At 45.0% G+C, this 12806-nt stretch overlaps 1 protein-coding gene across 3 annotated transcripts in view; it reads left to right on the top strand.

Annotated features, from left to right (window-relative positions):
* Window positions 1–12806, top strand: part of WNK3 (WNK lysine deficient protein kinase 3) — a 114088-nt gene that overhangs the window by 34869 nt on the left and 66413 nt on the right. For all 3 annotated transcript variants that reach the window (XM_066580561.1, XM_066580562.1, XM_066580564.1), the window contains exons 3-6: window positions 4382–4554; window positions 6616–6836; window positions 11735–11892; window positions 12546–12634. In XM_066580561.1, coding sequence (XP_066436658.1) covers window positions 4382–4554; window positions 6616–6836; window positions 11735–11892; window positions 12546–12634 — 641 coding nt within the window. The remainder of the gene's footprint in view (window positions 1–4381; window positions 4555–6615; window positions 6837–11734; window positions 11893–12545; window positions 12635–12806) is intronic.

Raw genomic sequence — 12806 nt, forward strand, 5'->3', positions numbered from 1 at the left:
TGCCAGCTAATATAAACCTTGTCTGCATTCAGACACCAAAGAAACCCGGATCACCTCTATCCTACAGGCCCAATGCTCGTTACCGGAGGGGCTATGGAGGCGAGGATAGCCAGGCCTGCAGGCCATGACCGCGTACATCATGTTGACAGGCACATGTCTTGTATGAAAGAGTATAAAAAGTAATCATGACTGTTTCACAGGCCGGATTCACATCTGTGACAGATTCTGCGGCCGGAGGCTCCATCACAGATGTGACTGGAAATACCGCTGCATGCAGCACTTTTTCTTCCACCCAGAAGCTGAGTGGAAGGCAGGCGGATCCCATTATGCTCAATAGGGTCCGTCCGGCGCTGTTCGGTAATGTCCAGAGACTGAACCGTTCGGCCACAGGGATTCCCCTTTCCTGCTCCCAGAACAGATCAGGAAACCGGAACCCCGGGTAAGCTGGCAATATGATGCATAACTTCCCACCTCATGCATGAGGTTGAATGTGTGCGGCACCCATACAATTGGAATTCCGAGAGCAGACATGAAGCCACCCTAATGAACGGTGATAAAGCCATTCACTGACAGTAAGCAGACAACAGAGTCGAAGCTTAAGAGCCTTTAACTACACAATGATTGACCTTTTTAGTTTTGCTAAAACCCTGTAGCGTAGGAAACCTGTGGCTCCTTGCAATCCAGACTTCGGCTATCAAATACTAATCAGATGACTCCCATGTGCAATCTACAGAGAGAAGACGGACGCACAAGGCTGTAAGCGTAAAACGCTGCGTAGGTCACGCAGCGGTTTACCGCTATGGAGCCACTGGTGAGCCGGCCTATTACCGTGTATGGCAGCAAAATTGCACTGTGCTTGACGGCATATCTCACACACGCTGTTGCACACGTATATACACGCCCGTGGAGATTAATGGGTGCTATCGTGTGTATATAAGCGGCAAAATAGAACATGCTGCGTTCTCTTGGCACGAGTTTATTTAATTCCTACACACTAACGTGAATGGAACTGCATACGGCAATGCGATTGCCTGTGAATTATCGCATATCAAGAGGGGCCTTGATGCCTTTCTTGAGTGTAACAATATTACATGTTATATAGAGATGAGCGAACGTACTCGGTAAGGCCGATTTCGCAATTGAGCACCGCGATTTTAGAGTACTTCACTACTTGGGTGAAAAGTACTCGGGGGCGCTGTGGGTGAGCGGGGGGTTGCAGAGGGGAGTGGGGGGGAGAGGGAGAGAGAGCTCCCATCTGTTCCGCGCTGCTACCCCCTACTCCCCTCTGCAACCCCCCCGCCCCACAGCGCCCCCGAGTACTTTTCACCCGAGTAGTGAAGTACTCGAAAATCGCAGTGCTCGATTGCGAAATCACCCTCACCGAGTACGTTCGCTCATCTCTAATGTTATATCACTAATTCAGAAGGGTCGGTGATCCCGGGATTATTCTGTTTGCCAGATTGGAGTTTTGAAAGGAATTTCTTAGCCATTGGCTTCGGGGGGTGGGGGGGGGGGGGGGGGGGGCTTGGGGGGAGTACAAAAAGTTCTCAGCGATGAGCCTATGTTTATGATGGGCTCACCGCGGAGAATTGCGGCATGCCACGATTTTAATCACGGGAGCGGAAAATCACTATAATTTTCCGCTCATGTGCTACGGTAGGCTGCGCATTCCATGGTTATCCTATGTAAAGCGTGTCATACGAGCTCCACGTGCAATCTGTCGCTGCGGATCTTGCAATGACACCTTGCCTGTGGCCAGCCTAACTCATTGGGTTTGTTTTTGCCTTCCTCTGGATCAGCATTGCATTATAATAGTCTGAACTGGATGTCTTATTTTCAGTCTTACAAGCTCCGTTACTATGGAATCTTTTTGCCAGATTGGGGAAGAATAAAATGAAGTCGATCCTTGCTCTGGTATAAGGAGCTGTAGGAATCCCTTCTTCTTCCCTCCTCGCCCGATGAGATGTCAGAAGATGGTAAAACCCGGAGGCCAACTTTAAATCCTGAGAAATTGTCTTGCTGTCAGTGTAATGTAATATCATCTGCACCAGTATCTGTAATGGCTCTAAAAACCTTTTAAGTCAGTTTACATGTGGGGATAATAGACGGCTGATTTGCTGGTATTGTTACTCCTATATGTAACGGCGGATGGATTGTTTACTCTGTATACACTGCTAAACCCCCCCCCAAATCATGTCTCGTGTACAGAGACCTGAAGCCCCCCCCCCCACATATCCTGTATTACAGCTTAGTTGTCTGAACCTACCCATGATGGCGGGACCGGATTATTCTGTGACATGTATGTTGGTGGCTCAACTTCCCCCGACAGATTATGTTGGGAGGGGGGGGGGGGGGCAATAATTGGGAACGTTGAATTTTAATATCCGATCCTTTTGTTCTCCAAGAGATCAGCCACCATCACACCCGTCGGGCCGCAGCAGAGCTCCCTAAACACACGGACATTCAGCAGAACCGGACGCACGTGTGTAGCACAGCCGTCAGATGAATGGTCGCTCTTTATACAGTTAATTTTAAATGTGGCCATACACATTAGATGAATGGCAGCTGCACCCACCAATCATCTCGTGTGTGTTGGGGCTCATGTCCACGACCGTGTTTTCACCACGTATTACGTGTGCGCTGTACAGACGAAGGTACACAGGGAGTGGAGTCAATGAAAGTCAGTGGATTTTCATTGATCCATGCACATGTGCGTGTGGATACGCATGACAAATGGATCGCGGCTTGCTCCATTGCTCTGTGTACCTTGCAGCGTGAGCCCTATACATTAGTATAGGCTGTGTATGAAACACTGTCCATGCGCAATACATTGCATATGGGCAGCATTTTGATACCCACCCCCCGCTATGAAACAGTGCGGAAATTAAAAAAGAAAAGTCACACTGCGCATGTTCGTGTGATTGGCGGGCATGTGCAGTGCGCACTCAGCCATACGGGGTCTCTTCCGGCAGAGCGTATGTTTGCAAAATGGGTTAAGTGCAGCCGGGAGACCTGCACCATTTTTCCCGTACGCCCGCGGACAGCAGCCCTTGGGATGTTCTTACTTCACCCTGGCGGCAGAGGTCTATATTTTAAGGGCAATAAACCACAAGCGGAGGGTTCTCGTGGGGGCGGGTTTTCCCTCTACCCTTCGGCTTCTGTCGGCCACATGAGCGTTTGGCCAGGACCTATTTGAGGGGTTAATATGTAATTAACCTCTGGTTTAGTATAACGGCTCATCCTCATTGCCGTAATATGGATCCATATAGTACAGGGATGTAATACATCACCCATAGAAGTCTATAGGTCCATATTGTGCGACTGTTTGCCTCACTCCATTGGCTGCTGTATTAGGTCACTGAGGGAGGTAGGTGCCTACTGCTCCGTACTACAGTCTTAGGGACTCCTTGTGCCGCCATACAGGCTCCGAGACACTCTGAAGGCAGAAATGGCCGAGTCGGATTAGACCTTCTCTGCATTACATGTGTCCTCGTCTCGGACGTATTCCTCAGATAGATGGATTTATGAGGGCAACGTCCCTTCAAGATTCAAACGCTGTTGATTTATCTGACAGATTTGGGTCGATCCGGATACTCGTGCTTTGACAGGAATATTGTTCAGTTTGATGACACGTATGGGTAAATCAGATAATACTCTCTGAAGCAACCAGTGGGGCTGCCGTAGCCTGCTGGGAGTTGTAGTCCACAGCAGGTCTGCAGAGTCCAAGGAGGAAGATCTCTACTCTAAAAGGTGTCTGAGAAAAATGCATCTGATGAGGGATTTTACATCCAGGTTCAGTTTCCATGACACATGCCATTAACTTTGGATAAAAAGACCAAATCCGGCTTCACACGGATGTTTTTGTGTGCGTTAAACACAGGGAATAAAACCCACTGATTGCATTGGATCAGTTCATACGCAGGTATTTTGCACATGCGTTTCTGCCGCATAAAAAGCGTGTTCAATTTTCCTGTGTATTTGCACACCAAAGGCCCCCATAGAAGTCGATGGGGATGTTCAAATATGTAGAGCTGTATGCCAGTAGATGCATGGAACACTGCATAATACGTGTTGGAAAAAAACACTTCTGGAACTAATTGGCCATTTTAATCAGTACGTTCGCTTGCCTCGTGCAAAAGATAATGCCCTGCGGGCAGAAAAAGTGCGGTAGAGTATGCTGATGCGCTCAAAAAAGGTACTTTCGATGCACAAAAAGATAGCGTTCAGGAGCGTGCAATTGCACTTAGGCTTGTGTGAAGCTGGGCCAACATTAAGTCTGCTGTTGTCAAATATTCTATGTCTTGTCCCTTAAGCCGCCGACAAATAAGTGTCCTCACGGTTTATGAGATCTCACACCAGGAATTATGGCTTTGTTTTTCAGGACCGGAAACTAACCAAAGCAGAGCAGCAACGATTCAAAGAAGAAGCCGAGATGCTAAAGGGCCTTCAGCATCCGAACATCGTGCGCTTCTACGATTCCTGGGAGTCTTCGCTGAAGGGAAAGAAATGCATCGTCTTGGTCACAGAGCTGATGACCTCCGGCACTTTAAAAACGTAAATATCCTGAGAACTTCGTTACGATCAATTAGAGGGTTTTACATTAAAGATCCTTTGCTTCCTCCATACGACTGTTGGACGCACACCAACTGCAGTAGTTGTCCTTCAGATTTTTGGGGCTCCTGCAGGGCTAATCTTTCTGGATTGACGTGTAGCTGGGTAGATTTGCCTTTAGTTGCTGCTACTGAGGCAATTATCTACCTGCTCTTTCATGAATATTGATTTGATCCAAGGGCTTATGTTTAGTTTTATGATACGCCATGTAAGCTTTGTGATGCGGTAGGTATTTGCAGACCTGTAATTGGAGTTGTAGCTGTTGTAGATGTGGGATGTGGAGGTAGCCGTTTCACCAAGGCTCTGATGCCTGAAGGGGACCAAAGTCCCTCTATCCCACCAGATAAGCCACCAATATAAATGGCTCATGATGGACTGGAGCTTGGTTACAAATGTAGCATCAGGACCCAGGACTTTCACTTTACGCCTCTGCCTTAATGGTTACAGCAGAATGATGCTAGAGTAGTTGGACTGCGGTCATGAAACTGTTAATGATCACCACGACATTTCGCCTGTAAATGGAGAGGAGTAGCAGGTTAGACTAATGCCGTCTACATTCCAACCGTGGAATAGATAATGTGATCTGTTGTCACCAAGACACGACTTATGACCATTTATACAAGGCGAGCTGTCGGGCAAACGATGCCCAACACTTGTCCCAGCGATGCTCGCTACACCGGCATTACACAGGAGCGAGTGTCGCTGATATAGCGGACATGCAGGCAGAGCGACCGAGGAGCGTTCTCACTTAAGGATAAGTGAACGAACCAATGATGACTTTCAGTCCTGCTGAAACGAAACAAACAGTACACGATTCTCGTTCTTCGTTCGGTTGTCGGCTCGCATTTAAAGCAATTATCATTCGCTTTTTTGAACGACTTGTTGAATGAATCGTTCCACCTAAATGCAGCATTAGCGATGCATGATATGAGCCTATCGCTTATATTGGCTGTGCCGTTTTGCTGGTATTGAGCGTTTATATGTCAGGGTGTGTAGCTGATTTTGCTGCTGTCTCTGGCGGTGCTATATGGACTTTGCTTTATTGAACACTTCTGTTTAAATTCATAATACGGATGTGTTGAGTGACTGTACAATGGCGGTGAGAGTCCTCTATAGCACGGCTCCGCAGATTGCCGTTATGTGGCTATTTAACTATAGAGACTTAATGTGAACACTAAATCAACCAGGTTATTTAGAACTGCTTCAGCAGTCGGCATTACTGGTAATCGCTCAGTGCGGTCCCTATTTTTTATTTTCTCAAGTCACTCGTGCAGATTATAGATTGCGAGTTCATAGTTGATCCTGACTGAGTGAGGAAAGAGGTTTTGGACATTCCACATGCTTCCTCTTCAGCATACCAGTTAGCACACACTAAAATCTGGCATTAAAGGGGTTTTCCAGCCAAATGTTGTTTATGGCCTATCCTTAGGATAGACCACCAATAGATGATTGGCTGAGGTCTGCTGCTATGGCGCCTGCTGTCACCTCCAAAACACACACAGTTACGAAGTGGACACAGATAGCTCGGACCCTTGTGTAGTGGCCAGCACTGGTAATTGTAGGCGTAGATCTCATAGATTTTAATGACTGCTGTGCCTGCAATTACGAGTGCTGGCCACTACACAGGGTCAGAGCTAACTGCTTCTGCTCTGGCGCTGTTGATAACCCATCGTGATGTACCTGTGCATTTCACTTATTGCTAGGGAGTGCTGACTGGATCCATTTTTTGTTGTACTAATATTTTATTAAGACGTCTCCCAATCTGGATTGAAGGGCGCTTGTGAGTTAGAATCGATACTGTCTTTATATTTTCTCTCCTTTTTTTGTCTTTGGTTAGCATGTAGAGAAAGCTGCTGAATTATGTATCATAGCGATGGCTGGACAGAGGCAGAAAACCAATGAATATTCATGGTTTGCAGAAACCTACAAAAACCACTTTACCCCTGTATCCATTCCAGGGTTTTGACTGCTTTGAAATAAACATTTATTTATTTATTTTTTCAGTTACTTGAAACGATTCAAAGTAATGAAGCCCAAAGTGTTAAGAAGTTGGTGTAGACAGATTTTGAAAGGGCTGCAATTCCTCCACACCCGGACTCCTCCTATCATCCATCGTGACCTGAAATGTGACAACATCTTCATTACGGGACCCACTGGTTCTGTGAAGATCGGAGACCTCGGTCTGGCCACATTGATGCGGACGTCTTTTGCAAAGAGTGTGATTGGTGAGCTGATGTCAGATGTGACCCTTATGGGTGCGAATAGTTTGCTTTTCAAAAAAACTAAATATGATCACACACACACACACCCAACCACGGCTCTGAGCCCTAAGCATTTGTAATTGTTCTACCCCTTTGGCCGCCTGCAGATGGCCGGGTCGGATCCGGCTGCGAGAATTCTTGCAGCGGGACCCGAGCGTCTGCAGAGAGCAGTGTGGCACTCACCCGCTCCCGCGGCTCCGGCTGTTTGCTGTGCGGGCAGCCAGCGCATGCGCAGACTGGAGCCGGCGAGTAAGATTTTTGTGCGGGGCTCGCAGAGTCCCGCACAGAAATAGAGCATTCCGCGATTTGTTTGCCGCGCGATACTTTGCGCGGCCAAATAATGGCCGTCTGCCTAGGATTACGTTTGTTAACGCAATCCTATGGCAGCTTCCACGGGCGGAAATTCTGCAGGAAATCCCGCCGTGGAATTCCCGCTAGTCTGCAGGCGGCATTTGAAGCAATGCTGTAATGCTCACTGCACTTCCGTGTAAAAGGCCCTTTTACGTGTGACAATCTGTTGGATGCAGATGTTCGACTGCTCGTCCCAGCGATAATCGTTCCTGTGCTTTTACACAGAAACGATAATCGCTAATGAATGAAAGCGGAGTGACCGGGGATCGTTCCCTCCACTCACAGTAAACAGGCAGTTGTTCATGAATGATGATGCCTCTGAGTGGCTTCCTATTTGCTGCAGTCACTTTGGTAAAGAACCACATGACCACTGCAGACAAGAAGTAAACAAATTACTGGAGGAGGGGAGCAGAGAAGCAGCACGGGGATGGAGAGGTGAGTATTAATTTTTTAGCAACTCTCAATCCACCACTACCACCAATATTGAATTACATTGGAAAACCCTTTAACAAGGTTGTCCAGTTGTAAACTATTGCTGAGCTATCCTTGGGATAGGCCATTAATACATTGGTGGGATTCTGCTGTTTGGGACTTCCTCTGATCAGCTGATCGTCAGGCTGAACTGTGGGCCAGAATTCCTATAACAGTGGTCAAAAGTCCAAAAAAATCAAGTTTCATAAATGGCGCTCATAACTGTGTGTTAATAAAGATGAGGGAATAGTCTGTTACGATGGGTAGAGTCAGGTTTTTTTCTGATCACCACTCGTCTGATGCAATCGTTTCAAGTCGCGTCTTGTTCTTATATTTCGAATTGTGAATTTGCTGTTTTTATTCTTTCTTTTGCACGATCTCTGTGTAATACGGTTATTTATGGTTTTATATAAGACGTGATTACTGAAAATCGTTAATTAAGGGATGGATTTCAGAATTCTGTTTATTAGTTTGCTATTAAAATTATCCCGTAGCGGGAGCTGGCTGTCACTAGTAGCCGGCAACCCGCTGTTAACCCCTTCCCTGCCGCGATGTAAGTAGATCGCGGCAGGGAAAGGGTTTACAGAGGGAGCACGCTCCCTCTGACTTCAGCCGACTCTTGCGACGTTATCGCAGAGAGCCCAGCCGGTTGCTATGGCAACCGGACGCCAGATACCAGCGCTGTAATAAGTGATAAGGCATTGCAGGAGAGAAGTCCTGCCATGCCGTATCGTAGCGATCATCAGTGCTGCAGTGTAAGTCCCTAAGAGGGGCACAGATGGTGGGAAAAAAAAAAATCTAATGTACAAAAAATAAAAATGTAAAAAAAGTTCGACTTTTTTAATGCTTTTTTTTAATATTAGCATAAATAAAATAAAAAAAAAAATACTACATATTTGGTATTGATGCGTCCGTAAAGACCCATACAATAAATCAAATATGCTTGTTATCCGCATGGCAAAACGGGATTTAAAAAAAAAAAAAAAACGCTAAAAAACTGAGGCAAAATGCAGATTTTTAGCATTTTGCCTCCCAAAAAACGCAATAAAAGTGATTTTAAAAAAAGGATGTACCCCAAATGGTACCAATAAAAACAGCTCGTCTCGCAAAAAATAAGCCCTCACAGAGCTCCGTCTACGGAAAAATAAGTTACAGGACTTTGAATACAGTGATTTTAGGAAAAAATTTTTTCAAAACAAAGGGTTTTCGTGGAAAAATCTAAAAAATGTATAATTTTGGTATCACAACCGTACCGACCCGCAGAAAAAAATGTAGTGCGTCATTTATGCTGCATAATTAACACTTAAAAAAAAAACAAAAAAATCTATGGCAGAATTGAGGCGTTTTCTCTCTTTATGATCATAAAAAATACACTAGATTGTAAACTTTTATGTACCAATAAAAACTACAGTTCGACACGCAAAAAACAAGCCCTTATACGGCCGCCGCGACGAAAAAATAGAAAAGTTATGGCTTTTGAAAAATGGAGATGAAAAAATACCAAAAATCGTTTGGTCCTCAAAGCCAAAATAGGCCGTGTGCTTAAGGGGTTAAAATCCATAAGTTTTAAATACCGTATACACTTGAGTATAAGTCGATTTTTCAGCCCAAAAATATGGGCTGAAAATCTCCCCTCGACTTCTACTCAAGTCAATCAGACCTGCCAGTGAAATCATCAGCAGCAGAATCCCCAATAGAAAGAGAGCTCAGATGATGATTAGGCCATAACGTTATATATGACATTATTACAGCTATGAACAATACAGAAATTATTACTTGAAATAAAATGTTCAGTTAATTTTGACAATATTTGTTTTTTCACTAAAAGATTATATAGGCTAATAGCAAATTTATTCTTTTGACCGCGTTTATATAGGAAGTCTGGCCGGCCATATTGCCGATTATCGTAAAAAACTAATCAGATTCTTATTTGTCGTCCCCGAATTAATAAAACTACCAATTTTGACCATTAAATTCGTAAATTTCACTTTTGTCCAACTTTTAAGGTATGCTGGCCCACTGTGGGCTGGTGTGCTTGTGCACTGTGCTGATTTCTCCATGAAGCTCATGGCTCCATTCCCACTTCAGTGGCCAGGCTTGGTATTACAGGCAGAATTCTTTTCCACTTCAATAATAATATTGCCTGAAATACCAAGCCTGGCCACAGCAGTGGAAATGGAGCTGTTTGCTTCCTGCAGAAATCAGCTCAGTGTACAAGCTCACTGATCCAGCAAACAGCTGATGGTCAGAAATCCCTGATGGCAGGCCCCCACGATCTACTATTAATGCAGGGTCTCAGAGGGGCAGCGCATGACACAAGGATTCTCTTCTCGTTGTTCTTTGACTACTTGTGTTACGCTTTATTCCCTCAGGCCTGGTACTTAGAGTAAGAGCGCTCTTAGACAGCAGAGCAATTACTCATATGAGCCCAGATTGACAGTTTAGCAGGTTGGACCGAATGAATGGCCGCTGTGCACTCCTTTACTAACAGCGATTGTTTATGCTGCCTTTTGTTTCCATGTTTCATTAGCACATCGGCTGTTATTCACCCGGAGATACGCTGCCTATAAACTAGGATTTTTATGCCTGTGTAAAAGATCTGAACAGCTGACTAATGAGTGTTTGCTCATTTGTTAGTTGATTAGCGGCATATTTACATGGGACAATGATCAGAAACCAACATTTATTAATCTGGTCATTAACCTGTCTGAAAGGGCCGTTAAACAGCGTGTTTCAGGTTAGCAGAAGTGTTCCTATAAATGGTGAAGGCCGGATTACTCGTTGGAGGAAATGTTCCCCTGAAGCAGAATTACAGAATTGGATGTCGCTTATTTCTTCAATATGGAACATTTTAATGATTTGAGTTTTAGGTATCAAATCGCCTTTGTAATATTCATACTAGGTTACTGCAGTTTTATATGAAGTCTATTGACAAATTCTGTAATTGGAAGGTATGCATTGTGGTAATAACCTTCTCCTGCACAATTTTAGTCACTTTCTTCCAGTTCTTAGTTTACAAATCTGTGTATGTCACACCACCTTTAAGACGCCACTGATCTCCGAAGACCTTGAGGATGAGACCGGGCACAGTGTGGAGAGCCAGTATATGCATATATGCTATGGAAAGTTTTCACTGCGTTTCCCGCGGCCGGATTATCGCCGCAGGGAAGGCAATGTATAAACGCCCGTGGGCAGGCAGCCTTACATGGGATGATTATCACTCAAAATTCATTCAAACGAATGAATTTGAGCGATAATAATGCAGTGTAAATGCAAAAAAATTGCATGCTATTCGTTCACAGGTTTTCATTGCTTACTTTCAGTCAGCATAAAAGCAATCGCTGGATCGTGGGCGTCTCGTTTCGTGTAAACTCTCCCAGCTCAGCGCTTCACAAAGAAGGTGAAGTGGTGAGTGAAAAGCCAGCTATCCAACTGGTGAAGTCTGGCAGTTCAAAGGCTCTGCACGAGCGCCAACGACCTTAATGGTGGCGACAGCGCTCACGCAGCAGTTTACCTGACTGTCTCCCCGTATAAAAAGGCCATTACTGATGTGTTCTAGAGTAACAGGTTTCCAGTTTTTGCTTTTATTCACTTCAAATTCTGAATCGTGACTGCTCTTTAGCTCTTTACACTGCCTTGACTGCTTTCATTTAACGCTTACTGCATTAAAAGCTCATTCCGTACATGTTAAATGGATGTGCTTCAGTGGCGTCTTGTCACCCATAGGCACCCATACAGGTAAATGAGAGCGCGCACGAGAACCTGAAGAGAGGCAGATTTTCGAGCAACGCAAATCTTCTTTGGTTGACTGCGCTGGATCACTGTGCATAAATTGCCCGCCTCGCTGTCACATCCCCTAACAGCACCATAACGTAATGCTATGGGGACGTGGCAGGTTCCCCTTTAGGCATGCGCTGGGAGCTTTCCTGGGGAGGTGCAGTGTGAAAGGAGCCTGACTTCTTCTTTTTTACTGATACGAGATTTCAATATGGTTTCCAAATCCTCTGAGGTGATAGCATTTTTTGATCATTTCTCCTCAGGAACCCCAGAATTCATGGCCCCAGAAATGTATGAGGAGCATTACGACGAATCTGTGGATGTCTATGCATTTGGCATGTGCATGCTGGAAATGGCTACCTCGGAATATCCGTACTCTGAATGCCAGAACGCAGCTCAGATCTACCGCAAAGTAACCAGTGTACGTCCGCCTCTTAACATGGTTGTGCATCGTGCTTGAATTTATAACTGTGTCTGTACTGTCCAGAAACTTTTGACATGGCAGAAGTTTTTTGCTTGGTAGGGATGGGATGTCACTTTGCTGAGACTCTTACAATTGCTGGAAGGAAGCAGCAGAAGCGCCGTTACTGCTAGCTGATAGCCGGCTCACGACAGTCCCATCTGCAGCAAGCCAGCAGAGTCGGCAATCGGATAAGCACTTAAGCTGCTTTCTTCTAGCGATCGCTGTGGGTCTCAGCACCCGGACCCCACTGATCAACACTTTTGACAACGTCCTTGTAACTCATCAGAAGTTTTTGGAAAGTACAGTTATACTTTAAAGCAGTTAGTCTAGTCTTCTTTTGCCCATTCTTTTGGCTGTGATATACTATAACTGTGCTGCTTATATCTATAACGTATTCTGTTTTGCTTTCCAAGTCCCCGACCGCTCCTCATATTTTGCCCCAATATTGAATAGTTTTGGTTATAGCTGTCTATATGAGCGGTTCATTTTCAGAACCTCCTCTTGATGTGCATTAGGATCTCTGTGTGTTGATTAGCCAATCTAGCCTGAGATAATGGGATAGATTATGTTAAGTACATCAGCACTTCTAATTTCCTTTCCTGACACCACAGGGTATTAAGCCTGCCAGTTTTAACAAAGTGTCTGACCCGGAGGTAAAGGAAATCATAGAGAGCTGCATTCGGCAGAATAAGACCGAAAGGTAAGAATATAACACAGAAGGTAACGCATACATTTCATGAACAGTTACACCTATACATAAACAATTAAAAGCGGTTGTGTCCAAGTCAAATCATATGTGCTATTAGAGCATATGGACAAGGAGAGGAATCTCTGTGCGCTAGTAGGGGGTAGTCTCCATGTAAGACTGAATT

This window comes from Eleutherodactylus coqui, chromosome 10, assembly GCF_035609145.1.
Source record: "Eleutherodactylus coqui strain aEleCoq1 chromosome 10, aEleCoq1.hap1, whole genome shotgun sequence".
Classification (NCBI taxonomy): domain Eukaryota; kingdom Metazoa; phylum Chordata; class Amphibia; order Anura; family Eleutherodactylidae; genus Eleutherodactylus; species Eleutherodactylus coqui.